Here is a 27,211-nt window from a genome sequence, read left to right on the forward strand (position 1 = left end):
ATGATTGTTGCCCCTTGAGAATCTGGAGATGGGGGTTGAGAGGCAGGGACAGGATTTGGGGGACAGGAAATGTCTGTGTGCAGACAAAGCTGAGATTTCTCTCTCAAACACTCCATCTCCAATGTCGCTGGACATTCAAGCTGTGCACATTAAAACCTGTCATCATCTGTGCTCTATTCCTAATCAAAAAGCATATTCAGATGCAATAAATTGGTACATTTCATGAATTGGTTTATTACTATCAGATGTACTAAGATACAGTAAAAAAAACTTTGTTTTGCATGCCATCCATATAGATCAATTCATTACAACAGTATATCGAGGTAGTACAAGGGAAAACAATAACAGAATGCAGAATAAAGTGTTACAGTTGCAGAGAAAGTGCAGTGCAGACAGACAATAAAGTGCAAGGCCATGACAAGGTAGATTGAGAGGTCAAGGGTCCATCTTATTGTACTAGGGGATCGTTCAGTAGTCTTAAACAGTGGGATAGAAGCTGCCCTTGAGCCTGGTGGGTAAGTGCTTTCAGGCTTTTGTATCTTCTGCCCAAAGGGAGAGGGAAGAAGAGGGAATGCCCGGGGATGGGAGGTGGTGGTGGTCTTTGATAATGTTGTCCGTTTTACCGAGGCAGTGAGAAGTGTAGACAGAGTCCATGGAGGGGAGGCTGGTTTCCATGATGTTCTGAGCTGTGTCCACAACTCTCTGAGGTTTCTTGTGGTCTCGGGCAGAGCAGTTGTCATACCAAGCCATGATGCTTCCGGATAGATGCTTTCTATGGTGCATCTATAAAAATAGATGAGGGTCAACAGGGTCATGGTGAATGTTAGCCTCCAGTTAGCAATACAGAAGATGGGAATGCTTACTTATAACAATGCAAATCAAAATTCAGAATTCCTACTTTCATTTGTGACTGTCCTCAGTCTCTAACTGCTCCCATTCAACTCATTAACCAGACAACCTTGTTGACAGCTTATCCCTTGGTCACCCTGGGTTTTACCCGATCGGAGACATTCCCCTCCCCCTCCCTCCCTGCAGTTTAACGAGTTCTTTTATCTCCTTCCCAGTCCTGACGAAGGATCTCTGACCTGAAACATCAATAGTTTCTCTTCTTGCACCAGTAGCCTGCCCGTTGAGTAATTCCAGCATTTTCTGTTTTTATTTACTTTTTGAATCATGAATTTTATCACAGCAACAATTTGCTTCCATCCATCTCATGTTAGTTACCTCAAAGACACAACGACTGAACTCTGCCTGAATTTGTGTGCTCAGCACTCCAACTTCACACTGTTGTATGTAATCCAGTGACAGCATTCACTCCCCATGCACACAAAACCACAACTGCTTTGAGGCAGGATGGTGCGTGGGAAGGTGCAAGGTAAACTGAGAGGATCCCGCAAGGCGGTTGGACCGCAGACAAGTGGGTGAGGTTTGAAAGGAGGGAGTGAACAAGCAGCTAGGAACAGAGAGTGAATGAGGGAAGAGCGAGTCGGGGGGCCAAGGGATGGTGGAGCAGACCGCGGCAGTGGAGCAATTTGAACCACCATCAAAGTTATCTGGAGCTCCACAAGCTAACTCCTGTTCTGCTGAGGTTAGACTTCTCTACCCGTCCAGTCTGAGCTCAGACAGGTTCAGGATGACACCTGTCGACAGGTGTCCTCCCTTCGGCACTCCTCTGAACATTGTTTTGAACTTGCTCACCCTGGTCCAAACCCTGTATACCTGTAGCAACAAACAAAATGCTGGAGGAACTCAGCAGATCTGAGTCCAGGTGAATGGTCTCGACCCGAAACGTTGACCGTCCATTTCCCTCCACAGATGCTGCCTGACCCGCTGGGTTCCTCCAGCATTTTGTTTGTAGCTCCAGATTCCAGCATCTGCAGTCTCTTGTGTCTCCCTCTGAGCCTGTGTTGCTGCTGGTTTTTGAGCTAAAAACCAGTCCAAATTAGCAATGAAAATGGAGCCTTCCTGTAATGTACGTACATAAGTATAAAGGTACCTTTAAGAACTGAGGGTGGTATGGCCTTCATATGTTGATGCACCAGGCACTGCTGTTTAGTTGAGAGCTAATGCTTTCATATAAGGATGTTCTGTTTATTTCCCTACCTCAGTACCATCACCCAAGCGCAGCAACACAAAGAAACCACCAGGAACATAGAACAGTACAGCACAGTACAGGCCCTTCGGCCCACCATGTTGTGCTGATCTATATAAACCTATTCCACGATCACCTGCCCTCCTGTACAGCCCATAACCTTACAGTTTTGTTATATCTATGTGCCCATCTAAGAGCCTTTTAAATGTCCCTATTGTATCAGTCCATACCACCACCCCTGGCAGTGTGTCCCAGTCCCAGGCACCCACCACTCTCTGTGTAATCACTTCACACTTTTCCGGATTGAACTCCATCTGCCACTTCTCTGCCCAACTCTGCATCCTGTCTATATCCTGTTGTAACCTATGACAACCTTCTACACTATCCACAACACCTCCAACCTTCGTGTCATCTGCAGACTTACTAACCCACCCCTCCGCTTCCTCATCCAAGTCATTTATCAAAATCACAAAGAGCAGGGGCCCCAGAACAGATCCCTGCGGAATACCACTGGTCACCGACCTCCAGTCAGAATATTCTCCACTTACTACCACCTTCTGCCTTCTGTGAGGAAGCCAATTCCGAATCCACCCAGCCAAGTTTCCATGGATCCCGTGCCTCATGACTTTCTGGATGAGCCTACCATGGGGAACCTGGTCAAATGCCTTATTAAAGTCCATATACACCACATCCACCGCTCTACCTTTACCAACTTGTTTTGTCACCTCCTCGAAAAACTCAGTCAGACTTGTGAGGCACAACCTGCCTCTCACAAAGCCATGCTGACTATCCCCTAATAAGACTATGCTTCTCCAAATGCTCGTCCTAAGGACCTGTCCCTAAGAATCCTCTCCCATAGTTTGCCCACCACTGATGTAAGACTCACTGGTCTATAATTCCCAGCTACACTTGTTTTTTCCCTTTACATAAGTTGAGGCCAAAACTTATTGTCCACCCTAACCTTGAAGTTAGTGACTTGCCATCCATATCAGTTAAAACCAACCAGTTCACTCTGGAGCAACACACAAGATGCTGGAGGAACTCAGCAGGTCAGGCAGCATCTATGGAGGGAGGTGGACAGTCGACGTTTCGGGTTGAAACCCTTCATCCAGATGGGTCTCGACCAGAACAAAGGCCAGGGCAAGACAAGTGTCTTGACCCGAAATGTTAACTATCCATTTCCCTCCATAGATGCTGCCTGACACGCTGAGTTCAGCAGTTGTGTGTTGCTCTAGATTCCAGCATCTGCAGTTTCTTGGGTCCACATTCAATCTGGGTCTAATGTCAGATCAGACAGGGTAAGATTGGCAGATATCCTTCCCTGAAAGATGTCAGTGAACAAGATGGATTTTTGCTTTCATGGTCACCCTTACCAGTGGTAGCTTTTTATTGTGAAATTATTTCATTAGTTGAATTTAAATTCCTCGATCTCCGTGGTGGGATCTGAACTTGCATATCCAGGTCAGACATCCAGTCCTCAGCAGATTGATTTGATCCTCATCTTGTAAGCTTTAATGGCACTTCTGATACCAAAATTAACCTTTAAGCCTTTGGCAGGGTTTTCGTTATAAGATTCTGATACCTGGTGACTGGGTAGAAAATATAATCAGAAAATGAGTGGATTTAAATTAATTCCATGAGAGTTGATGAAAAAAAGCAAGATCAAAGGAAACCAGGATAATAGCACTAAAATGAGTGAGAGGTGCCCTTGGGTCAGAAGAGCCAATTCTGACCTGAACAAGAAGAATGACCCTCAGGATCAGACAGTGCAAGTGGCCACAGTACAATGGTGTAATGACATCAGTGCTGCTTAATCTCATCTTCATTTACCTGGTACCTCTTACAGAGCAATGGCATCCCCAGTCAAGTCAAGTCGAGTTTATTGTCATATGTACAAGTACGGTGAGGTACAGGTACAATGAATAACCTGCTTGCAGCAGCGTCACAGGCACATAGGTACAGACAGCACACGGAAAATAAGTTATACATAAAATTATACCATACAGTGGGAAAAACTAGACTGCAAAAGCAAGACCTTCGTGCAAAAACGCAAAGACACAATCAGCAAGTCCACGGTGGTACAAAAGGTGGTCCGTAGTGTTCCATTGCTGAGGTACAGTTAGAATTGTGATGGTTGTAGGAAAGTTGCTGTTCTTGAACCTGTGGTGTGGGACTTCAGACTTCTGTGCCTCCTGCCCGACGGTAGCAGTGAGAGGAGTGCATGACCCTGATGATGGATGCCGCCTTCTTGAGTCAGTGTGTAGTGCAGAAAGTTTATCAATCAAAAATTGATACTGAGCCACGCAAATAGATATTGGTGTTGATGTCAAAAAGCTAAGTGATTGAGATGGGTTTTGAGTACCATTGCACTCGGGTTAGGGTTGCAAAGGAGGAAGGAGAAGTGGAAAGATCTAGTGAAGGAATTCCAGAGCTAAGGCCCCTGGTAGCTGAAACCATGGCTGCCAATGAGGGCACAATGTAAGTTAGGGATGATCAGGTGGTTGGATTGGAGGTGTGAAGGCGCCATCCAGGAGGAGATTACATGGATCGGAAGGGTCATTTCTTAATTCAAGTTCAGTTAATGCCTAAGATTCTGTGTGGAAGACCATGTGAAGGGCTTGACATGTTTGCAGAGATCCCTAGTTTCAAAAGATTGAGTCAGCTGTCTGAACAAAGACTTTGATTCTGGTTAACATAGGGATGATAAATCACACTGAGATAAGCCAAGCACTGTTAAGTAAATAGAAGCAGATACTCCTGGCTCCCCATGATCTGGGGAATCCGATTTGAGCACAACATGAGTTAGAGACAATGTGACGAAGGGACTGTTTACAACAACATTCCTAAGGGAGTGTGGAGGGAGCTGAAATGGGTGGAATTTTCTCCAACGTCTTTATTAATCTTGTGGTCTTGAGAACATTTTTGTGGTGCCTCCCATAGTGAACCAGAGACTGTGTATTCAGATCCAGTGTGTGTTACAGAATCTTTGTGCTAAAGATATGTTTGAAGCAGGTTAGCCTCTGATGATTAGGATTTGCCCTTCCACTTTTAGCAATATTTTAGCTTACGTGAATCAAATTACAGTTTCAATTCACAATAAATTTCAAATTGTCAATGTGACAATTTTACCTGCTGCTTCTTTCCGGAATTAGCTCCTGACTTAGCCAAATGTTAGGATTAAAGGCAGTGAGTTTGATATCGAAGCAATTGGGGTAAAATGTTAAATTTTTACAGCTGCCTGAAAACAATTTGAAATATGCAGCGATGAAGCAATGGACACTGGGCCCCCTGCCTGGTGTTCATTGTAGCGATCCTGTGGTGTACGTTGTGGGAATATGTTTTTCAGTAATTAAGCGTAAAATCTGGAACAGAAACCAAATTGATTTATGATGCATTTTTCCAATGTTTTCTGCCTTGCCATGTCTTTGGGAAATTACAAAAGCACCTTGGCATCCAGTGTTCAGGCTGTGCTGGAAGTGGGCTCCGAGATCCAGCCTCTAAACCTTTTACATAGGAAATAGGGGCAGGAGAGGCCATTCAGGCATACTTCACCATTCAATATAATTATAGCTGATCATCCACAATACCACTTCCCTGCCTCGCCTCCACATCCCTTGATCCTTTTAGCATTAAGACATATATCTACCTTCTTGGATATGTTTAATAACGTGTGTCTGGAAGTATCCTGACTGGTTGCATTGTGGTCTGGTATGGCAGTTCGAATGTGCAGGAGTGCAGGAAGCTGCAGAGAGTAGTGGGCTCAGCCCAATACATCACGGCCACATCCCTCCCCACCATCAGTGGTATCTACAGGAGGTGCTGCCTCAAAAAAGCAGCGTATATCATCAAAGGTCCCCACCATCCGGGCCATGCCATCTTCTCACAGCTACCATCAGGCAGAAGGTACAGAAGCCTGAAGTCCCACACCACCAGGTTCAAGAACAGCTCCTTCCCTTCAACTATTCGGTTCTTGAACCAAACTGCACAACCCTAATCACTACCTCAGTATAGCCACATTATGACCACTTTGCACTACAATGGACTTTTTTGTTCTAATTGTGTTCTTTCTTGTATAATTTTTGTATGATTTATGTATGTGTTTTTCTTTTGAATGTTGTGTCTCCAATGCTATGCGCCTGTGTTGCCGCTGCAGGTAAGTTTTTCATTGCACCTGTGCATACACGTATTTGTGCATATGACAATAAACTCGACTTGACTTCTGTGTGTTTGTGAGAAGTTCATGGGATGTCAACTTCAACTTGCAACCGAACTGAGGAGGCAAATGCAGTGGAGGGAAAATTGAGGAGTTAAATTCAAAAGGGAATCCCTCCAGGTACAGTAGCACCTACAGAGAAGGCTGCAGCACCGTCCTGTTGAGTGAGACTTCACGGGTCCTGCAGAATGAGTTGTGTCAACCTGGTCAGGTGTCGCTAGGTGACATAATGGCAATGGAATGCTGCCTTACTCACTCACCATAATCACATGTCAACCTGCAAAGACAAATCACTGTGAACCATCTGTGATGTGCCTGAGTGAATTGGCTGGGCTCTCAAATCCCCAATCAGTGATTCCATTCTGTTTTGTTTTGCAGAGTGGAAAAGTTTAATGGCTTACCGGTAGAAGGCAGGAAGAGAGAATAAAGATGAACACAGTCACTTCCATGGATAGACACATCCAGCAGACAAACGATCGGCTGCAGTGTATAAAACAGGTAAGGAAAAACCCACGGCCCTGGTCTCCTAACTCTGTCTTATTTTCCACTAACTGCTGAAAGCTGCCACAGTTGAGATCAGTATCTCTATGTTAGTTCCTCACATTAACTCAGCTGACGTCAGCTCCCTTATCTCACACCTCAATTCCTCGCTGCACGTTGTAAAGGGTCAGTGACGTTATTTTTTTAATCCTTTCACAGGATGTGGCAATTACTGGCAAGGCCAGCACTTATTGCCCATCCCCTAATGCTTATGAAAATGTGGTGATGAGCCACCCTCTTGAACTTCCATTGTCCTCCTGGTGAAGGTACTCCCACAGTACGGTTTGATTTTGACCGTGTGCCAGTGAGGACGGGCAATAATATTTTTTATTCAGTTATGGGACGTGGGCATAGCTGTCAAGGTCAGCATCTGTTGTCCATCCTTAACATATGATATATTTCCAGCTCAAAGTGGTTGCAACCTGGAGGAGAATCTGCAGGTGGCGATGTCGTCTTGCACCTGTAGCCCTTGTCCTTCTTGGTGGTAGAGGTTGTGGGTTTGGGAGGTAACTTAGGCGGGTGCCTTCAGTGCATGTTGTAGATTCTGCAGATTGCAAGCTTAGAGTGATATAACAAGGAAACAGGCTTTTCAGCCCATCTAGTCCATGGCAACCATCAAGCACTCATTTACACCAATACCACGTTTATCTCTACACACTCCCATCAACTCCCCTCCGATTCTGCCACTCACCCACACAATTGGGGCAATTTACAGTGGCTAGTTAACCTACTGACCCTCACATCTTTGGAATGAGGAAACTAAAGCACCTGGAGAAAGCCCACACGGTCACAAGAAGAACGTGCAAACTCTGCACAGATGGCGTCAGAGGTCAGGATTGAAACAAGCTATGAGGCAATAGCTCTACCAACTTTGCCGCTGTGCACCCAGGGGTGGAAGGAGTGTATTTTCAGGGTGGTGGAAAGGCTGCTAATCAAAATGGGCTTCAGGTAAAAGCAGGCTACCTTGACCTGATTGGTAGTGAGTTCTTTCGGGTATTAAATTTAATTGCATAGCTATTTCTGTCTCTAGGCTGAATGGCCTTGTCCTGTGGAACTGTACCTAAATTAAACACAGCTGCAAGCCAGGATTTTGCACTTTTGACAGGTAGATAATTGGTGCAGCAGGGAGCTAGAAGGTTGTTATTCGCTGGTAACGGTATGGACTAGCAGTCAATTAGGAAGGAAACACATACTCTGAAAAGCACAGGGTAGACCTGAGGTGATGGTCCAGGCGATTAGTTGGGGTAAACATGGAATGGTGTGAAGAGGAAATTTATTTAGAGATGAAAAATAGCAAGGAGAAAGAGTTCTGGCTGCAGTCAGCTGCTTTCAAGTTTCAGATCTGTTTGGCCACATGACCACATTGACGGGCTGTTCACCAGCACAGACATGATGGACCAAATGGTCTCCTTTCACTTTTCAAATGTTCACTGTTTCTACGAAAGTGGTAATCAATACCACAGGGAGCAGTTGAAACAATCAGCATGTCCACTTCCGGTGGGAAGCTGTGTGAGAAAGGAAAGGTGTCCGATGGAGACAGCCAGCAAGGACCATGTGGAACATAAAATTTGGCATGTGGCAGTCGGACAGAATGGCCTTATGGTGAATCCTGTGGAGCCATTACTACTGTCATACTGTACCACCTGCACCAACTATCACTGCAGACTCTCTGACTGAGATTTTCTCTTTTGATGCATTGACCATGGAAGAGCGATGTGGATACAGCTGAGGTACAAAACACTTCTGTGTCAAAAAATACCTGAGCATTTAACCCAGGCTTATTCCAAACACAGGTCTGAAGCTACAGAATGAGAGAGTGATTGTGATCTGAAGCTCACCACTTGTAGGGCTGGTGGAAACGGGACTTTCAAAAGGGAATTGGAGAGCACTTGGGAAGCAACTTGCAGAGCCATAGGGAAGGACCAGGGGCCAAGGGTATTGCTGTACTAGGAGCTGGCATAGATTCAATGGTCAAATGGCATCCTTCTGTGACATGACATTTCATTGATTCTCTGCTCTCTGTTGTGCCATTTACTTTTATTGGATTCGACTGCAATTTGGTGCCTTTTTCGTTGATCTCATGCTCTGTAGCTCCACAGCAGAATAGTCACCATTAAAGCTGTGAATAACACCAACAAGCATTGCTTCTCACTGGGAGCGCCCAGCTGGCAAGCAAACTCAGCTTATCCATTTGTTCACATTAAACAAACCTTGTGGAACGTATGGGCCGTGACCTTGATCCCAGATTAAATGTTCCTCTAAACAGACCGTCTCTCCACTGCGAAGCATCTGGATATTTGTGCGAAATTCTCCCCCCTTTTTTTAAACTGGTGTGCCTTAAACATGCAGAGTGGCTTCACCATTTTATTTTCTCTCTGACTTGCTGATACAGAGACATTATCTGTGCTGCAGAAGCTCCACTGTGTCATTGCCAGGGAGGCAGCAGCCAGCTGACATTAATGTTAGCTGGCCCCAAGGGGGAAATGCTTTCTGTGTAAGAGCTCTCAGCCTGTTAAGATACAGCCGGCTGAAAAAACAGAATGGCAGGAAACCACAGAGAAGAACGAAGATCAGGCATTGGGAATAAAATTGAGGAGCAGAAATTACCTCATTTTATCCGGAATGAATAGGTGGATTTTCTTATTGTGAAAACACATTGAACTAATTCACAGCACAATTAAACCAAATTTCAGCATGATAGCACCTACCTTATTTGTTAATGCAGAAGGCACTGATAAAGTGGAAAGTTTGCTCGGCTCAGGGTGGAAAACAGCAGTTAAACCCACCTGCCTTGAGCTGTGCAGACAAAGACTTAGCTCAAGCTCCTCCAGTCATCTTTTGTGTGCTTTCGTTCCCTGCACACATTACTGCCCTTTAAAAATAAGACCATAAGATATAGGAGCAGAATTAGGCCATTTGGCCCATCGAGTCTGCTCCGCCATTCAATCATGTCTTTCTCTTCTCAACCCCATTCTCCCACCTTCTCCCTGTAACCCTTGAACCCCTTACCAATCAAGAACCTATCAATCCAATACCAGAGGGCATGCATTTAAGGTGAGAGGGGGTAGGTTCAGAACAGGCGTGAGGGGTAAGTTTTTTTTACTGTAAGAGTGGTGGACGCCTGGAATGTGTTGCCTGATAGGGTGGTGGAGGCAAACTCATTGGGGGCTTCTAAGAGGGGCTTGGATGGGCACATGAATGAGAGGAAAATAGAGGGATAGGGGCATTCTGTAGGTAGGAGGGATTAGCTATGTCGGCACAATATCGTGGGCTGAAGGGCCTGTTCTATGCTCTACTGTTCTATGTTCTATGTAATCTCTACCTTAAAAATACCTAATAACTTGGCCTCCAGGGCCCTCTGTGGCAAGGAATTCCACAGATTCACCACCCTCTGGCTGAAGAAATTCCTCCTCACCTCAGTTCTAAAGGGACGTCCCTTTATTCTGAGGCCGTACCCTCAGATCCTAGACTCTCCTACTAATGGAAACATCCTCTGCACATCAACTCTTTCCAGGCCTTTCAATATTCGGTAAGTTTCAATGAGATCCTCCCTCATCCTTCTGAGCTCCATCAAGCACAGACCCAGAGACATCAAACACTCCTCATATTAAAATATGAAATATTCTGGGACAGTGCGATTGTTTGCAATTGTTGAGCTTGCAGTGGAATTGTCACTCTGTACTGTGCTTTAATTACAACCCCTGCACGCTGGACAGGTTTACTTTGCAGTGAGGTGATAAATATTGTGTATCAGGTCGACCATTCTAGACTGCCCCCTCTACATCATAGTCTGGCCTCGTCATGTATTGTGGCAGCAATCATACGGAGGTATCACCTGACCCTCTGCTCCTGGAGCTTTTAAGAAGTGGCATTTGCCACATCTAGAGTACAGCGCAGTGTCATAGTCCACAAGTAATTAGATTGCTGCACTGTGTCCACCTATAATCCACTGTGAAAGATGCCACCACTTGCCCTGGGCCTGTACTCGATGGAGCTCAGAAGGATGAGGGAGGATCTCATTGAAACTTACCGAATATTGAAAGGCCTGGATAGAGTGGACATGGAGAGGATGTTTCCAGTAGTGGGAGAGTCGAGGATCCGAGGGCACAGCCTCAGAATAGAGGGACGTCCCTTTAGAACTGAGATGAGGAGGAATTTCTTCAGCCAGAGGGCGGTGAATCTGTGGAATTCGCTGCCATAGATGGCTGTGGAGGCCATTGGGTGTACTTAAGGCAGAGATTGATAGGTTCTTGATTAGTAAGGGGGTTAAGAGTTACGGGGAGAAGGTGGGAGATTGGGGCTGAGGAAAGAAAAACAATCAAAATGAATACATGAGGGAGAGATGGGAGGTCCCACATCGCTACTCCTACCCTTGGTACCTTCCCTCTCCCCTGGAAGTGACCCGATTTATTGAAGTTTCAGGCTTCATATTCATGGACAACAGCGGGACTTGTCTTTTTAAGTCAGGATTACAGTCATGTGGAGAATTCAGGAGGCTGCTTTCACTCAGAACTTCCTAGCTTTCTGAATTCTGTGGATCAAAGGAAGTTTGTTATTATTGGGAGAGTTTGCTCCCATGTTCTTTGTCACCTGCACCAGTAGTTCTGTGTGACAACGACAGGTCAAAACATGGTCAAATTAGTTCACTGAGAATGCAGCAACCTCATCTTAAGGACATTGGTGTTGGGGAACAAGGTGGGAGGGATAGAGTTGGTGTGGCTTGGTGAGGAGGGAGAGTGCTGATTATTAACATCACTACATGAACTAATCTTCAGAGGACCCGCGAACTGGCCTGGGATGAACAGGAGGGAAGAATTAAGGAGCAGGATAAAGCATCAAATCGGACATGTGTTTTAAAAAGGCAGGCAAGAAATAATAAAAGGTGTAAGGCAGGGGAGGAAATTCAATCTGTCAGCTGCCTGCAGTTGTTTGAATGTTTTGCTGAGACATTTAACCTCAAAGGAACTTAAAGTCATGAAGTAGTAACAGCAAACTTCAACCTGCTTCATGCTGTACATCTTCTGCAGTTTAAAGGAATAAATGACTATCTTTCACACAAAGCATCCAGAAAGCACTTTCCAGTTATAAATGTCCTCAGTTTGACTGTAGATTATTCCTTCATTCACTGAAGCCTTTGTCATTGACTATGCTTGGTTGATGAATATATCTTAAATTATATATTTTAACTAGGTTATTTATTTAAAATACATAATATATTTATTTTATATAAACATGTATTTGTAAAAGAAGGGCATTAAGTTTGCACATGCAATTTACTTTTTAAAGTATTTTCAAAACCAGTTCAATATTACATTTTTGTCACCAAAAGTTGTCGTTACAGGATTTAATTATGTATCTGTAGTGTTCTCTGGGAAAGTTTAAAAAATCAACCTATCAGCTGCAGGAAATGGTGCACTGTGTAATGGAATATGAAACCCCTCTTCTTAGAGAGTGCAGAGGAAATCTGAAGTTGGAGTCTTACATTGTATTGTGAGCCTGGAATCATGGACTGAGATTATTCAGTCTACCATTACCCCCTGGAGGGTGCAATCCTGCCCCCATACTCTCAAGTATTTATCTAATTCCCCTTTGAAAAGCCATAATTGAACTTGCTTCCACTGTCCTTTCATGCAGTCAGGTCATTCTGTTTGTAATAAAACTTCTATTCAGCTCCCTTTTGATTATTGGGCGAAATATCGCAAATCCACCTCCTTGTTCCTGGAAGCAGTTTCTCTTTTATATTTCACCAAATTCCCCCTTGTTTTAAACACCTTTGTAAAGATGAAATATTTATGTGTGAATTGGCATAGACTCGATCGGCTGAAGGACAAGCTCCTGTCCTGCAACATTTCTAAGTACAGGACCCTGGATCAGGTAGTGAGCCTTGCAGGGCGTTTTCCACTGAGTCTTCATATTAAATGTGGGTTAAGTTAATTCTCCGACGCAGAAGTGGTCAGGGCCGCCTTTGAGTATCCTTCTCCTCCCAAAGTTGGTTTTTGCTTTGGAAACCAAAGTGCTAACTTCCTCCCTCCTTATCTGTGTGAAACAGCATGTTCTCAAACTCACGACTGAAGACTGATGTTCCATTGTAGGTTACGGCTGAGCGGGAAACAAAGGAGACTTTATATCTCAGTTGATTCACCAGAAAAGGCAGTGGTCTTTGCCAGCAGCAGAACAGTAGATAAGGAACTCAGAACTCCTTGTGTGTGTGTGTGTGTGTGTGTGTGTGTGTGTGTGTGTGTGTGTGTGTGTGTGTGTGTGTGTGTGTGTGTGTGTGTGTGTGTGTGTGTATGTTTGATCGTGACTTTGCTTGTATGTGTCTCTCTGTATTCATCTGTGTCTGGGAAAGTGTTTTTGAGTGTGTGAATGTTTGTGCCTGTGTCTGAGTGTTTGTGTGTGTGTATGTGTGTCCTTCTGCATGTATATTTGCTTGTGCATGCTTCTAAACAAACACACACATAAACAAACACTTAGACATGCTTACACATGCATACAAATACATACAGACATACATGCATGTGTACTCACACATACATACTTTACACACAAACACATAAACACACATAAATGCACACTCATAAATACATACAAACACAAACTCTTTATGAAAGATTAGTAGCAATCTGCCTGATTTACCCCTCCTAATGTGGTGTTAAGAAAGTTTATTGAAAAACTCAAAGGAAATGTTCGGTAGACGACAGATTCTACATTTGGCATGGGATAGTTCCCTGTTCAGCTGGAGGTCTAACCTCTTCAAAGTAAGAACAAGTTCAGCCAGGCAGATGAGAGCATCGGTGGAGGGGAACTGGTTGGACCTATGTTGGAGAAGGAAGCGGAGGGCTTTAACACCTTCTTGGTGGGTCCTGAAGCAGGGTTTTGACCTGAAACGTCGATAGTTCCTTTCTTCCCGGATGCTGCTCGACCTGCTGAGTTCCTCCAGCAGATTGTTTGTTGCTGGAGATCTAACCTCCTGAGGATGTAACTGTGTGACTGAGGTTCCACATTGATCACACTTGGTTTCCAGTAGGTTGTGTATTGGCCCACTCAGAGAGTGTGACTCCTGATTGGTCACTTTCCCTCAGGATTTCTGTCGCATTTGGAGTATTGTGTTCAGTTTTGGTCACCCTGCTACAGGAAAGATGCTATTAAACTTGAAAGAGTGCAGAGGAGATTTATGAGGATGTGGCAGCACTCGAGGTATTGAGTTATGGAGAGAGGTTGAGCAGGTTGGGATTTCTTTCATCGGAGCGTAGGAGACAGAGGGGTGATCTTATAGAGGTGTATAAAATCACGAGGGGCATAGATAGGGTCAATGTGCACGGTCTTTTTCCCAGTGTTGGGTAATCAAGAGCTAGAGGGCATAGGTTTATGGTGAGAGGGGAGAGATTTAATAGGAACCTGAGGGGCAACTTTTTCACCCAGAGGGTGGTCCGTATAAGGAACGAGCTGCCAGAGGAAGTGGTTGAGGCAGGTACATTCACAACATTTAAAAGACATTTGGACAGGTACATGGATAGGAAAAGGGATATGGGCCAAATGCAGGCAAATGGTACTGGCTTAGATGGGAATCTTGGCTGGCATGGACCAGTTGGGCCAAAGGGCCTGTTTCCCCTGCTGTATGACTCGATGACTCTAAACTGAATCTCTCTCCTTTCCACAGCACCTACAGAACCCGGCAAACTTCCAGACTGCTGCCACTGAGCTGCTTGACTGGTGTGGTGACCCACGAGCGTTTCAGCGCCCTTTTGAGCAGAGTCTGATGGGATGCTTGACGGTGAGTTATCCCGGAAATGTTCTCCTGGTTGCCAGGATTGAGGTTAGAGCAGGGTGCCAGTGTCGTGCATCCTTCCCTCGCTTGCTGGTCGGTCAGCTTGAACCTGCTGTGAGGGTCACTGACCCTTGAATTCATGGGTCATTACCTTCAGGTAGACGTGACCCCTTTGTACCTGTGCTGGTTCCCTGGAAACATTGCTGCGATCTGCAAACAGGAAGCTATGAACCTTTGCCAGGAATCTTGCTTCCTTTTATCAAACTGGAGGGAGGAAACGATGTGAAATTAAGATAGAAAATACAGTATATTAAATTTTAATGCCTTTTTTTTCAAGGGCAGTGATGCTTTCAGGGCTTGACATTGAGGCTCATTAAAAAGGTATTACTTCTGATTTGGAAATCAATGTGACTCAGCCGAAAACCAGCAACAAGCCTGCCTGGTTTTATTGATATCTCTGTTGGACTTATGAAAGTCATCCCGGGATTCCAAGGAAGGACTGGGGTTCAGACTAACAATTGTGGGTGAACCAAACCTTTCCCAATTCACCCCACTGCCAACACATTTAGCTCATCATTCATCTCAATGCTATTGGTGGATAAAATGCCAGATGTTCATGGTCTCCAGTGTCTGAGAGATGAGCACTGTGAGTTATTCTGTCCCCTCTGCGCAACGCTGGACAATGGTATATTGACTTCAACAACAACAAGCAGGTTATACCCTTTGGAAATCTTCCTGCTGGGCTGCCAAAGTCTGAAGACAGACGAAAAGTGCTGTCCCTTTAATACGAGTTATTTTCAGCGGGAAGTGTGCATCACTTGCAAGGTCAGTAATTGGTGCCCACCTCTAAGATGAAAGCACCAATACTCAACAAGTCAGGCAGCATCTACGGAGAGAGAAACAGTTAATGTTTCAGGTCCATGATGTTTCGTCAGATTTAACACTTCGTTGGCCTGAAGCATTAACTCTGATGTTGCCCGAGAATTCCCAACATTGTCTGTTCTTTATTTCAGACTTCTGCAGCTTTTTGCTTTTTGATTTCCCACCTGTAAATGCTCTTGAATTGATTGGTTTGTTATTCTGGAGTCACAAGAGACTGCAGATGCTGGAATCTGGAAAACCACACAAGATGCTGGAGGAACTCAGCAGGTCAGGAAGCATCTGTGGAGGGAAATAGACAGTCGATCTTGAGTCCATGTGAAGGGTCTCGACCTGAAACGTTGACTGTCCATTTCCCTCCGCAGATGCTGCCTGACCCACTGAGTTCCTCCAGTGTTTTGTGTGTTGTTTTCCTTTAACAGTGGATAGTCTGGAAGTGAGCTTAGTTCAAGACCATCCATTGATTTGAGTCCAGTGTCACGAGCATTCCAGACCAGTAGATCTCCTTCACCTGAGAAAGTTAGTGACTGAGGCAGGTTGTTATTTTAACAAACACCATTGACAATACTAACTTTTTAAAATTCCAGATTGTTTAATTAATTGAATTTAAATTTCACTACTGCTTTGGGGCAATTGGAACATGATTCTAAACCATTTGCCGTGACCTCTAGATTACTGATACAGGTACATAAGCCTTTGTCACTGAGGTTAGGAAAAACCCAGAGTTAAACTGGGTTGATTCAGAACTGATGCTTAAATTATCCCTAAGGCTGCTCTCTTTAGATTGTTTTGATGGCCGTTTTTAGTGATTAGGAACTGCACTGAAGGTTTGGGCTATTCGGCGGGATCAGGAGCTACATTGTAGTGGTGCTGCCTCCTCACAGCTCCAGTGACCCGGGTTCAATCCTGACCTCAGGTGCTGCCTGTGTGGAGTTTGCAAGTTCTCGCTGTGACCGTGTGAGTTCCCTGGGGTCGCTCCAGTTTCATCCCACATCCCAAAGACAGGCAGGTTGGAAGGTTAGTTGGCCAATATAAATTGCCGGTAGTGTGTAGGTGAGTGGTAGATGGGAATGTGAGGAGGATTAAATAGGCTGGGATAGGATTTGTGTAACTACCTGTGACTCTCTGTCATCATTTTCACATTGAGAGTGAACCTTCAGATGGTCCACAGCTTCCTGCAGAGTTTAAGTCACCCATCCAGTGCAATGTTATTTTAATTACCGATAGTGTCCTTTCATTTTCTCTGACCTGCTCTGCAGCCTTTAGAAACAGATTAGTTTTGTGCTTTATTGTGTTTGGGAGGCAAATTAAAACCCATTTAACCTCTTGGCATCATTACAACTTTAGCATTGTGAGAGGTCTCTGTGCAGTTCGCTACTAATGAGTCGGACAAGAGATTGTGTTGAACGTGTAAATACTTAAAAACACAGCAGCATGCATTGCATATATATAACTGTGTGCCTCTGTGAAATTAATTAAGCCTCTGCTGTGCTGTAGTTTATACAGTATTGCAGTGGTCAGCATTTACAACTGCTTGCATTGGTGATTACACCAGACTTTGTATTTTGGTGGCCTTTTTCTTTCAAAGTTCTTTGCATTGCATTTGCTTCTTACAATATCAGTGCAAGTTAGGTTTCTTTCAATCTTCTGCCCCATTTCACCCTTCACAGTGGCACCACTTGTAGAGCCACTGCCTCAGTGAGCAGGGTTTGATCCAGACCTGGGGTGCTGTCTGTGCGGAGACTGCACGTTCTCCCTGTGTAGGTGTGTGGGTTTCCCCCGGGTGCTCTGGTTTCCCTCCTATCCCAAAGACGTGCATGTTGGTAGGTTAATTAGCCACTGTAAGTTACCTCTCGAGTGTGGGTGAGTGGTGGGATCGAGGGGGGGGGGTGTGGGGGGGGGTGTGGGGGGGGCGGGTTTTGATGGGAATGTGGGGGGAATAAAATGGGATTAGGGTAGGATTAGTCTAAATGGGTGCCTGAGAGTTGGCATTGACTTGGTTGACCAGAGAGCCTGTTTCCATGCTGTTTGTCTTCTCCAAAGGGACCTTGGGCCTAGTTGGAGGTTCCTCATCATTCATTAGTAACATCGAGTAAGGTGCATCCCATTGCTGTTTGGCCAAGGGCTTCACCTCTCTCATCCATCCACCAGTGGACCTGGACTGGCCATCGTCACTGGATAATGATTGTCGTTTTGTATGTCATGCAAAGACACCATTCGGCCCATCACATGAATGACAGACCATTGAATGCACCACCCAATTCGTCCCACTCTTGTGCTGTTTCCCTTTTGCAATCAAAAATTTATTGGACTTTCTTTTTGAATGTTATACCTTTAGACAGCTTGTTGTAGATCAGAATAACTCACCGTGTAATTTTTCCCCCAGAAATTGAAGCTGGGTCAGATACAGAACTGTGAGCAAAAGTATGGTCAAAGGGGTTAGACCTCGAGCAGAGCCTTAAAGGAGGGTTGGACAATGAAGGATGTTGGGAGGGAATTCCAGGGCTTGGGCCTGAGGTAGGGGGAGACACAACAGCTAGCAGTGGAGTGACTAAACTTGGGGATGATGAAGTTGAGTGAGCGAGGGCTTTTCTCTTTGGAGAGAGGGAGGATGAGAGGTGACTTGATAGAAGTGTATAAGATGATAAGAGGCATAGATCGAGTGGACAGTCAGAGACTTTTTCCCAGGGTGACAATGGCTAACATGAGGGGACATAATTTTAATGTGATTGGAGGAAGGTGTAAGGGGGATGTCAGGGGTAAGTTTTTTACACAGAGTAATGGGTGCGTGGAACGCACTGCCGGCAGAGGTTGTGGGGGCAGGTACATTTAGGGACATTTAAGAGACTCTTAGATAGACACATGAATGATAGAAAAATGGGGGGCTATGTGGGAGGGAAGGGTTAGATAGATCTTAGAGCAGGATAAAATGTCGGCGCAACATTGTGGGCCGAAGGGCCTGTACTGTGCTGTAGTGTTCTATGTTCTATAAAGTTGGAGGTGCACAGGGACTCTGGAGATATGTACATCTTCCTACAACTGGCAGTCCCTGAGAAGAGGGAAGTGTGTCTGGCAGAGTCTTCCATGTCCCCACTGACAAACTAATTTGGAGCTGGATAGAGCAGACATAGGGAGGATGCTCCCATCAGTAGGGGAGTCTAGGATCCAGGGGCACAACCTCAGAATAAAGGGACGTCCCTTTGGAACTGAGACAAGGAAGAATTTATTCAGCCAGAGGGTGGTGAATCTGTGGAATTCATTGCCACAGGGCTCTGTGGAGGCCAAGTCATTTAAAGCAGGCATAGATAGGTTCTTGATTGGTAAGGGGGTCAAGGGTTACGGGGAGAAGGCGGGAGATTGGGGTTGAGAAAAAAAATCAGCTGCTTGAACGGCGGAGCAGACTTGATGGGCCGAATGGGCTAATTCTCCTCCTATCACTTCCGGTCTTATGGCACCACGTTCTGCAGAAGCATTTGTTTCAAAACAAGAGATTTTCAGGCTCCCAGGCCAGGGCCACTGTGGAGGCAGGTTTCCACCGTCTCATCACTCCAGGTCCTTGTGTTCCGCTCTAGTGATCTGCTCATAACCCGGACAGTTCGCAGGTGGGAAATACGTCCCTGAACCGAGTTCCCAACCGGCAGAAGATGCCAGAGACCCCGCAGCAGCCGGCAATTCCCTCCCGCCAGCCTCCCAAGCACTCGGTGCTATAAACAGGCTATACATAAGTCAGGCATTCGTAACCTGGGGAGAACCTGTACCTCCAGGTGAAGAGGTTTTACCTGATTGGATACTAGAGACACAAGAGGCTGCAGATGCTGGGAATCTGGAGCAACACACAAAGGAGCTGGAGGAACTCAGTGGGTTGGGCAGCATCTACAGAGGGAAGTGGACAGTCAAGACCTTTCATCAGGATCAGGATATTAGAGATGATTTTTTTCTTGGCCTTCATCCAGGCTCCTTTTTGTGTGTGTTTTTGCTTAAAACTTTATTTACAACATTAACAACAACACTCAAAATCTTGCCCCCCTTGACATATCCGGATCCATTGGAGTTTACGTGAGGAAAATGGCCAAATAGCAATGGGCTAAACTTACTCCATGCAACTGATGGATCCAAGGTCCCCTCAGGGGAGTCATGGAGCACGGAAACACGCCCTTTGGCCAACCTAGTCCATTGCCAACCATCAAGCATGCCAGCCTAGTCCATGCCACCAACCTAGTCCATGCCAACCATCAAGCATGCCAATGAAAAACACTGTGATGCTGCAGTCCAGATCTAGATTCCAGCATCTGCAGTCCTTTGTTTCTCAAGCATCCTGATGCAGTTCAGCTCCTTGTATTTCTGGGCTCCTTCCTGGGACTCTCTCGCAAGAAAACATTTGCATTCTGATTTTCTTTTGAACATTCCTTCACTGGATGTGGGGTTGTCTGACGAGGCCAGCATTTATTGCTCATCCCTTTGAACCCAGTGGCCATTTACGGTAGGTGTGGGGTCACACGTAGCCCAGGTCAAAGAGGGTTTAATAGATTTCAACCTCTTCAGGGAGTTAATGAACCAGGTGGATTTTTATCAGAATTCGAGGGTTTCCTGATCACTGATGCTCACTTTAGTTAATTAATTGGGATTGGAGTTTGTGTCTTTGAATTGTTAGTCTGGATTATTATCCAGCGTCATAAGCACCAGCAAGAACCTAACTGCTGGACAAACTCAGAGGGTCGAGCAGCATCTGTGGAGGCAAAGAAATTGTCGACATTCCAGTCCTGATGCAGGGTCTCAACCTGAAATGTCGATGATTCCTTCCCCAGCGTGTTGCATGGAAGGTTTATGAAAAATCTAACGGTCCGTGCACCGGGAGCTGAAATCTGAATAGAAGACATGAGCATGGCTTTATGTGAGATCTGGACCAGTCGCTGTGATTCGTTCCTGGTGCTCAGAGTGTGTTTGAATGGATGGAGCCCTTTGAGTGCCAACAGCCTGTTCCACCACAGAAGCAAACAGGTCTGCCCTCTTGTGGCAAAAGTAATGATTGCAACTGAGTATTTCAAACTCACACCCTTCTGATTGGTATCGACAGTATGCTTTCTCCTCATTGCCTTGGGGCCAGTAATATTAGTGCCCCATCATCTAATAGTTTGCATCAGGTGTGTGATGCTGTAGTGGTTGAGTAACTCGACCCCAGCACCCAGAGATCCAGAGACACGAGTTCAAATCCCATGCAGAATTTAAAGTAATTAAGTAACCTGGAATTTTTTTTAACAAAGCCAATCTCAGTAATGATGACCAAATAAATTACAGGGAGTCATAAAAATGCAACTGGTTCACTAATGATCTTCAGAGGTGGAAATCTGCCATCCTTACCCTGTCTGGCCCAGATGTGATCCCGACCCACCAATGTGATTAGGTCAACTGGCTCCTCTGTTCGGGGATGGGAATAAATGCTGATATTGCCAGTGGTGTCAACATCCCCTGAACAAATAAGCAAATACTTGTGCTGTACCTTTGCTGTGAGTTTGAATTAATATTACAGAGCAGTAACTAGAACAGCAAAAGTCAGGATGTGATCATTTCAGAAGACAAGCTGCCGGTTTATATAAAGTATGCAAGAGCTGGCAGCAGTTATACTGATCCAGGCTCCTGGTGCATGTGGTCTGTGGCACTTTCTCCACAAGGGATCCCAAGCACTGCAGCCGATCGTCCAGCAAGTTAGTACTCTTCTGTGTATCTCTACATACTGTTAGAGCATAGAACATACAACAGTAAGGCACAGGAACAGGCCCTTGAGCCCACAATGTCTGCAACGAACACAATGCCAAATTAAACTAAATCTCTTCTACCTGAACATGATCCACATCCCTCTGATCCCTGCATATTCATGTGTCTGACAGCCTCTTAAATGCCACTATTGTATCTGCTTCCACCACCACCTTGGGCAGCCTGTTCCAGGCACCCACCACCCTCTGCCCCGCACATCTCCTTTGAACTTTCCCTCTCTCACCTTAAATGCATGTTCTCTGGTACTTGACATTTCTAACAGTCAGGAAGAGGTTCTGACTGTCTTCCATGTCCATGCCTCTCATAATTTCATGAACCTTTGTGCTCCAGGAGCAATTAGCAAGTGGAGCAGAATGAGTTGCACATTCTTGCACTTCTATTGTCAGTGAGGTCGCACTTTCTTCACTCAAGAACCTCAACAGAACAGGAGCGGCCGCTCTCTGTTTGATTCCTGGCTCAGTCTGTTTGGATCATGTTTGCTGAAGTTATTGGGGGAGAGGCCTGAGGCAGATTAGTTTGTCTTTGCATTGTTCAAATACGGGTTCAAATCATAGATTTGGGTGGCACAGCTGCCAGAGCTGCTGCCTCACAGCTCCAGTGACATGGGGTCAATCCTCACCTCCAGTGCTGTTCGTGTGGAAGTCGGGAGCTCTTTTTCAGCTAGCACAGGTACGGCGGGCTGCATGACCTCCTTCATGTTTGAGTGGCACTGCTGGTAGGGCCGCTGCCTCACACCTCCAGCGACCCAGGTTCGATCCTGACCTCCGGCACTGTCTGTGTGTGGATTTTGCACATTCTCCCTGTGATCACGTGGGTTTCCCACGGGTTTCCTCAAAAAGATGTGTGAGCTGATACATTAATTGGCCATTGTAAATATCCCTGGTGTGCAGGTAAGTGGTAGAATCTGGGGCAGTTGATGAAACTGTGGGGAGAATAAAATGGGATCGATCTAAGATTGGTGTAAGTGGGTGCTTGATGGTTTTCATGGACTGATTCCGTGCTGTATGAGCCCACATGTGATTCCATGTCCCCTGATTTCCACCACTCCACCACCAGCCACCAATGTCTTACTCTCTGGAATTCCTGCCCTAGATCTCTCCGTCTCTCTTTCATCCTTTGGGTCCTTATCGTGGTTCGAGGTCAGATTTAATTTGGAAAATTTCCTGTGAAACAAATTAGGTGTTTTATTAAGTTAAGGAAACTATAAAAATACGCCAACACAATCAAAGCAGGTTTAATGGCTGCCTGTTGCTTAAAATTACAGGATTGAGGCAAAGAATTTGTGTTTACAGAAAAACGTTATCGAGGGGAAGGTTATGTTGACAGAAGAGAACGATTAGTGAAATCAGTGATGATGGGCAGATTGAGGACACTGTGATTGGCCAAGGTCACGCTTAAAGTTGCAATTTTGTAAGTGTGATGACCACGGAAAAGCTCACTTGTGTGCGGAATTTGCTCTTGGTGCTGTCCACTTGATGTTTTGTGTAAAAATCGCCGACCACTAAAACTGTCTGCTGCCACCTTCGATATCTCGGCACTGAGGAAGAACGCAGTGCCTAGTGCCCTCCAGTGCCAGGTGTCTGGGAGAGAGGGATTTATGGGATATCTTGGTTTGTAGGGTAGAAGTGCTTGAGGCATTGATTGATGGGACGTCACAGGTGATTGGCAGATCAGTAGGAAGAAATCTCACTACACAGTGACTCTCAGCTCCTTGACAACGTGAAAATACTTGCAAGTGAATTAATTGTGCTTTGAAGTGGCTTTACCACTGCCACACTGACAAACAGGACAACAAAATCAGGCACATCAGGGAGATCTTGTATCTTATACTCTGACAGAAGGAGGCAATTCAGCCGTTGGGCCCATCTCCTCAGTCCTATTTCCCTGTGGTCCGACAACTGTACATCCCTCACACGTACGTATCAAATCCCCTTTGATTCCTTTTGCATTGACCAACACTAGTGGGTAATTTACAGTGGTCCATTCACCAACTACATGTCTTTGGGATGTGGAAGGAAGTCAGAGGTGGAAACACCCACTGTCACAGGGAGAGCATGAAAACTCCGCACAGACAGCACCGGAGATCAGGATCGAACCCAGGTCACTGGAGATGTTGGGCAGCAGCGTTAACTGTCGTGTCACTGTGCCAAAGATTAACAGACTGACTTGGACAAAGCATTCTGTTCCTCTTCCGTGGTCACATTCACATTGGAGCGTTTCTGAAGAGAGAGTTTTGTTCACGAGCACACTTGAAGTCAGTTGGTGGACATTTCTGGGGCTGGAGTGCGTCCTTGACAATGAGAACAAGCTGCTGCTCTCTTGGAAGCACAGCTCTCCCCAGCTCAGTGAGCTTGTTACCACAAAGGCATCTCTGGGTTGGGGAGAACTGTTCAGCCAAACAAAGAGAGCACGTATCACCAAGCTCAAGGACAGTTTCTGTCCCGCTGTTATCAGACTCTTGAACGGACCTCCCATACACTCAACGATGAACTCTTGATCTCCTCGTCGTGGTCCTTGCACTTTATTTTTAAATTTTTTTAAAATTTAAACTTTATTTACAGCGTGGTAACAGGCCCATCTGGCCAAATGAGTCTGCACCACCCATTTTAAACCCAAATTAACCTACCCGTATGTCTTTGCAATGTGGGAGGAAACCGGAGCACCCGGAGGAAACCCACGCAGACACGGGAGAACATACAAACTCCTTACAGACAGCGGCAGGAATCGAACCCCGATCGCTGGTGCTGTAATAGCGTCGCGCTAACTGCTACGCTATCTGCCTGCACTGCACTTTCTCTGTAACTGTATATTCTGCATTCTGTTTTCCTTTTGTACTACCTCGATATACTTATGCATGGAATGATCTGTCTGGATGGTACGCAGACAAAGGCTTTTCACTGTATCTTAGCACGTGACAATAATATTGCAATTCCAAGCTCCCATCACTCCCAGCGGGAGATGATGAGACAGACTGCAGGATCAGGGCTCAACACACAGAACAGGTTCTGACAGTTCCCAGCGATGGCCACACTCACTGTGCTGGTCAGGGTACAGCCCTGAGCCCCATATTGTGCACCATTCCCCAATCCTCCCAACTCCCACCCCCACAGGCAGCCTCTCTGCACCGAGCCCAGGGGTGATCTATTCCTGGATTATAGCATCACGTGTGGAGATGTTTTACTGGCAAGATTACTGTCAGTAATACACGTCCACGCACGATGCTATAATGCCTCCCTTCGGCCCTGATTCTATTGGTGCTCTCGTTCCTGGGGACTTACCCTGCTGACTGAGATACCAGGGCACTTCATTACTTTACAAATCATGTGGGGCATAAATAAGGTGGATGGTCACAATCTTATTTCCAGGGTAGGGGTGTCTAAAACGAGAGGGCAGAGGTTTAAATTGAAAGGGGAAAAATTTAAAGGGGAGGGGGCAACTTTTTCACACTGAGGGTGGTCGTATATGGAACAAGCTACCAGAGGAAGTGGTTGAGGCAGGTAAAATTACAACATTTTAAAAACATTTGGACAAGTACATGGATAGGAAAGGTACTGGTTTATTATTGTCACTTGTACTGAGGTACAGTAAAAAAAACTTGTCTTGCATACTGTTCGTACAGATCAATTCGCTACACAGTGCAATTACATTGAATTAGTACAGAGTGCATTGAGGTAGTACAGGGTAAAAACAATAATAGAATACACAGTAAAGTGTCACAGCTGCAGGGAAGTGCATTGCAGGTAGTCATTAAGTTGCAAGGTCACAACAAGGTAGATCGTGAGGTCAAGAGTCCATCTCATTGTATGGGGGAACCGTTCAATAGTCTTATCACCATGGGTTAGAAGCTGTCCTTGAGCCTGGTGGTATGTGCCCTCAGGCTCCTATATCTTCTGCCTGATGGAAGAGGAGAGAAGAGAGAATGACCCGGGTGGGTGGGGTCTTTGATTATGCTGGCTACTTCGCCAAGGCAGCGAGAGGTATAGACAGAGTCCAAGGAGGGGAGGCCAGTGTCTGTGATGTGCTGCGCTGTGTCCACGACTCTCTGCAGTTTCTTGCGGTCCTAGGCAAAGCAGTTGCATCCCGTGATGCATCCAGATAGGATGCTTTCTATGGTGCATTGATAAAAGTTGGTGAGTGTCAAAGGGGACATGCCAAATTTCTTTAGCCTCCTGAGGAAGTAGAGGTGCTGGTGAGCTTTCTTGGCCGTGGTGTCTACGTGGTTGGACCAGGACAGGTTTAGGTGGATATGGGCCAAATGCAGGCAGCTGGGACTAGCTCATGTAGGCAACTTGGTGGGCATGGATAACCATATGCCAACTGTATATGGTCGGCATATACAGTTTCCATGCTGTATAACTCTATGACTCTATTGTGGAGGTTTTAAGTGAATGCTACTGTAGTGGAGGGTGCAGAAGAATGATTTATTTTGCTTTTGCCTGCCATCTATTACATTCATAGTCAGACCCTTCCATATAACGTGTTACCATGACAACAAAATGAGACCCAAACACTTGTGACACGGCCTGCAGCTGGAGACTAACACGGAGGAAACAGCAAACGATCTGCTGGGGGATCTCAGCGGGTCGAGCAGCATCTGTGGGAGGAAAGGAATTGTCAAAACCCCTGCATCAATTCCTTTCCCCCACAGATGCTGCTCAACCCACTGAGTTCCTCCAGCAGATGCTTTTTGCACCAGATTCCTGTGTCTGCAGTCCCTTGTGTCTCCATGGAGGAGGGAACACCTGGGCTCCTGGAGGCAGCATGTCCAACCTCCACACTAGTACACCAGCCCCATCAGTCAGCCTTGGATCCGCAGGCAGTCCTCTCAACGTTGGGTTAGAAGGGTCACCTCACTCTTCCTGGAGGGGGAGAGCGGGGTGGCTCAGGCTCGAACCATTTCATTTATGTATCTAAATTCTCTCTGAAGAGAGGCACAAGCCCTTCCAATGTGACATAAGGAAAAGAGTGAAAATGCTGGAGATACTCAGCAGGTCAGGCAGTGTCTGTGGCGAGAGAAGCAGTCACTGTTTCAGAACAAAGACACTTCAATAGAAGTGGAGAAGTGAAGAAGCGAGCATGTTTTTAGTTAGAGAGCGGTGGAGGGGTGGAGAAACTGATCCCTCGCCAGATACTTGAGCCTGAAATCTCAGCTGTCATTCCGCGGTATGGGTGAGATGTCAAACTAGGGCTGATCTGCCTTTGGTGGAGATGAGTGATCTCATGGTGGCATTTAGAACAGGAGTCATCCCCAGTATTTTGGCCAATCTTCATCGCTCAGATTGCCCCACAGAGGTCCATGGAAGCTCCCTGTGCACACGTCAGCTGCCATCTTCCCTATCTAAAACAGTGACTACACTCCCAAAAAACTTCATTGTCCCTCAGGTATGATGAGAGGGATGGGAATGGTGTTCTGGGAACTCAAGGCTTCTTTATTTCAAAAGAGGAGAGGGGGATCTGTCTGATGGAGAGAAAGAAGAAATAAAGAGACAAAGATTCACTGCCTCAGGTGCTAAGAGAGTTGCTGCCCAAGGCTGAGGTGATGGGGCATGTCTTTCTCTCCTCACGGTGTGATGGCTTTGTCCAGCGATACTGTGGTTGGGCCACTTAATGAAACAGCATGATTAGTTTGTACTCAGTGAATCACCAAAAATAATTGCCTGTCAGAAAGAAAGTTCCAGAGCGGCCTACCATGACCGAAAGCCTGAGGCTGCAAATTTTCTCGTCAGGACACATGTATTAAAAATTGAAAAGAATGTTCCCTCAGTGGAAGAGTGGGAACTGTGCAATCTCTTCCTCCCTCCGTTACTGCTTCAGCACAGGGTAGCTCAAGGAAATAAAGCAGAACTGCGTTTACATAGCACCTGAAGAAGCCCCCAAAGCACTTTGTAGCAAGTGAATCAGTTTTGGAAAGGCAGTGGGCGTTGCAGGAAATGTGGCAACCAACTTG

The 27,211-nt window shown here is 45.7% G+C and overlaps 1 protein-coding gene across 16 annotated transcripts in view; it reads left to right on the plus strand.

Annotated features, from left to right (window-relative positions):
* zmiz1a (zinc finger, MIZ-type containing 1a) overlaps window positions 1-27,211 on the plus strand; it is a 402,917-nt gene that overhangs the window by 226,170 nt on the left and 149,536 nt on the right. For all 16 annotated transcript variants that reach the window (XM_052041291.1, XM_052041292.1, XM_052041288.1 and 13 more), the window contains 2 exons: window positions 6,684-6,803; window positions 14,506-14,619. In XM_052041291.1, the coding sequence (XP_051897251.1) occupies window positions 6,735-6,803; window positions 14,506-14,619 (183 nt within the window). In that variant the 5' untranslated portion in view covers window positions 6,684-6,734. The remainder of the gene's footprint in view (window positions 1-6,683; window positions 6,804-14,505; window positions 14,620-27,211) is intronic.

Source organism: Pristis pectinata, chromosome 30 (assembly GCF_009764475.1).
Source record: "Pristis pectinata isolate sPriPec2 chromosome 30, sPriPec2.1.pri, whole genome shotgun sequence".
In the NCBI taxonomy this organism is placed as follows: domain Eukaryota; kingdom Metazoa; phylum Chordata; class Chondrichthyes; order Rhinopristiformes; family Pristidae; genus Pristis; species Pristis pectinata.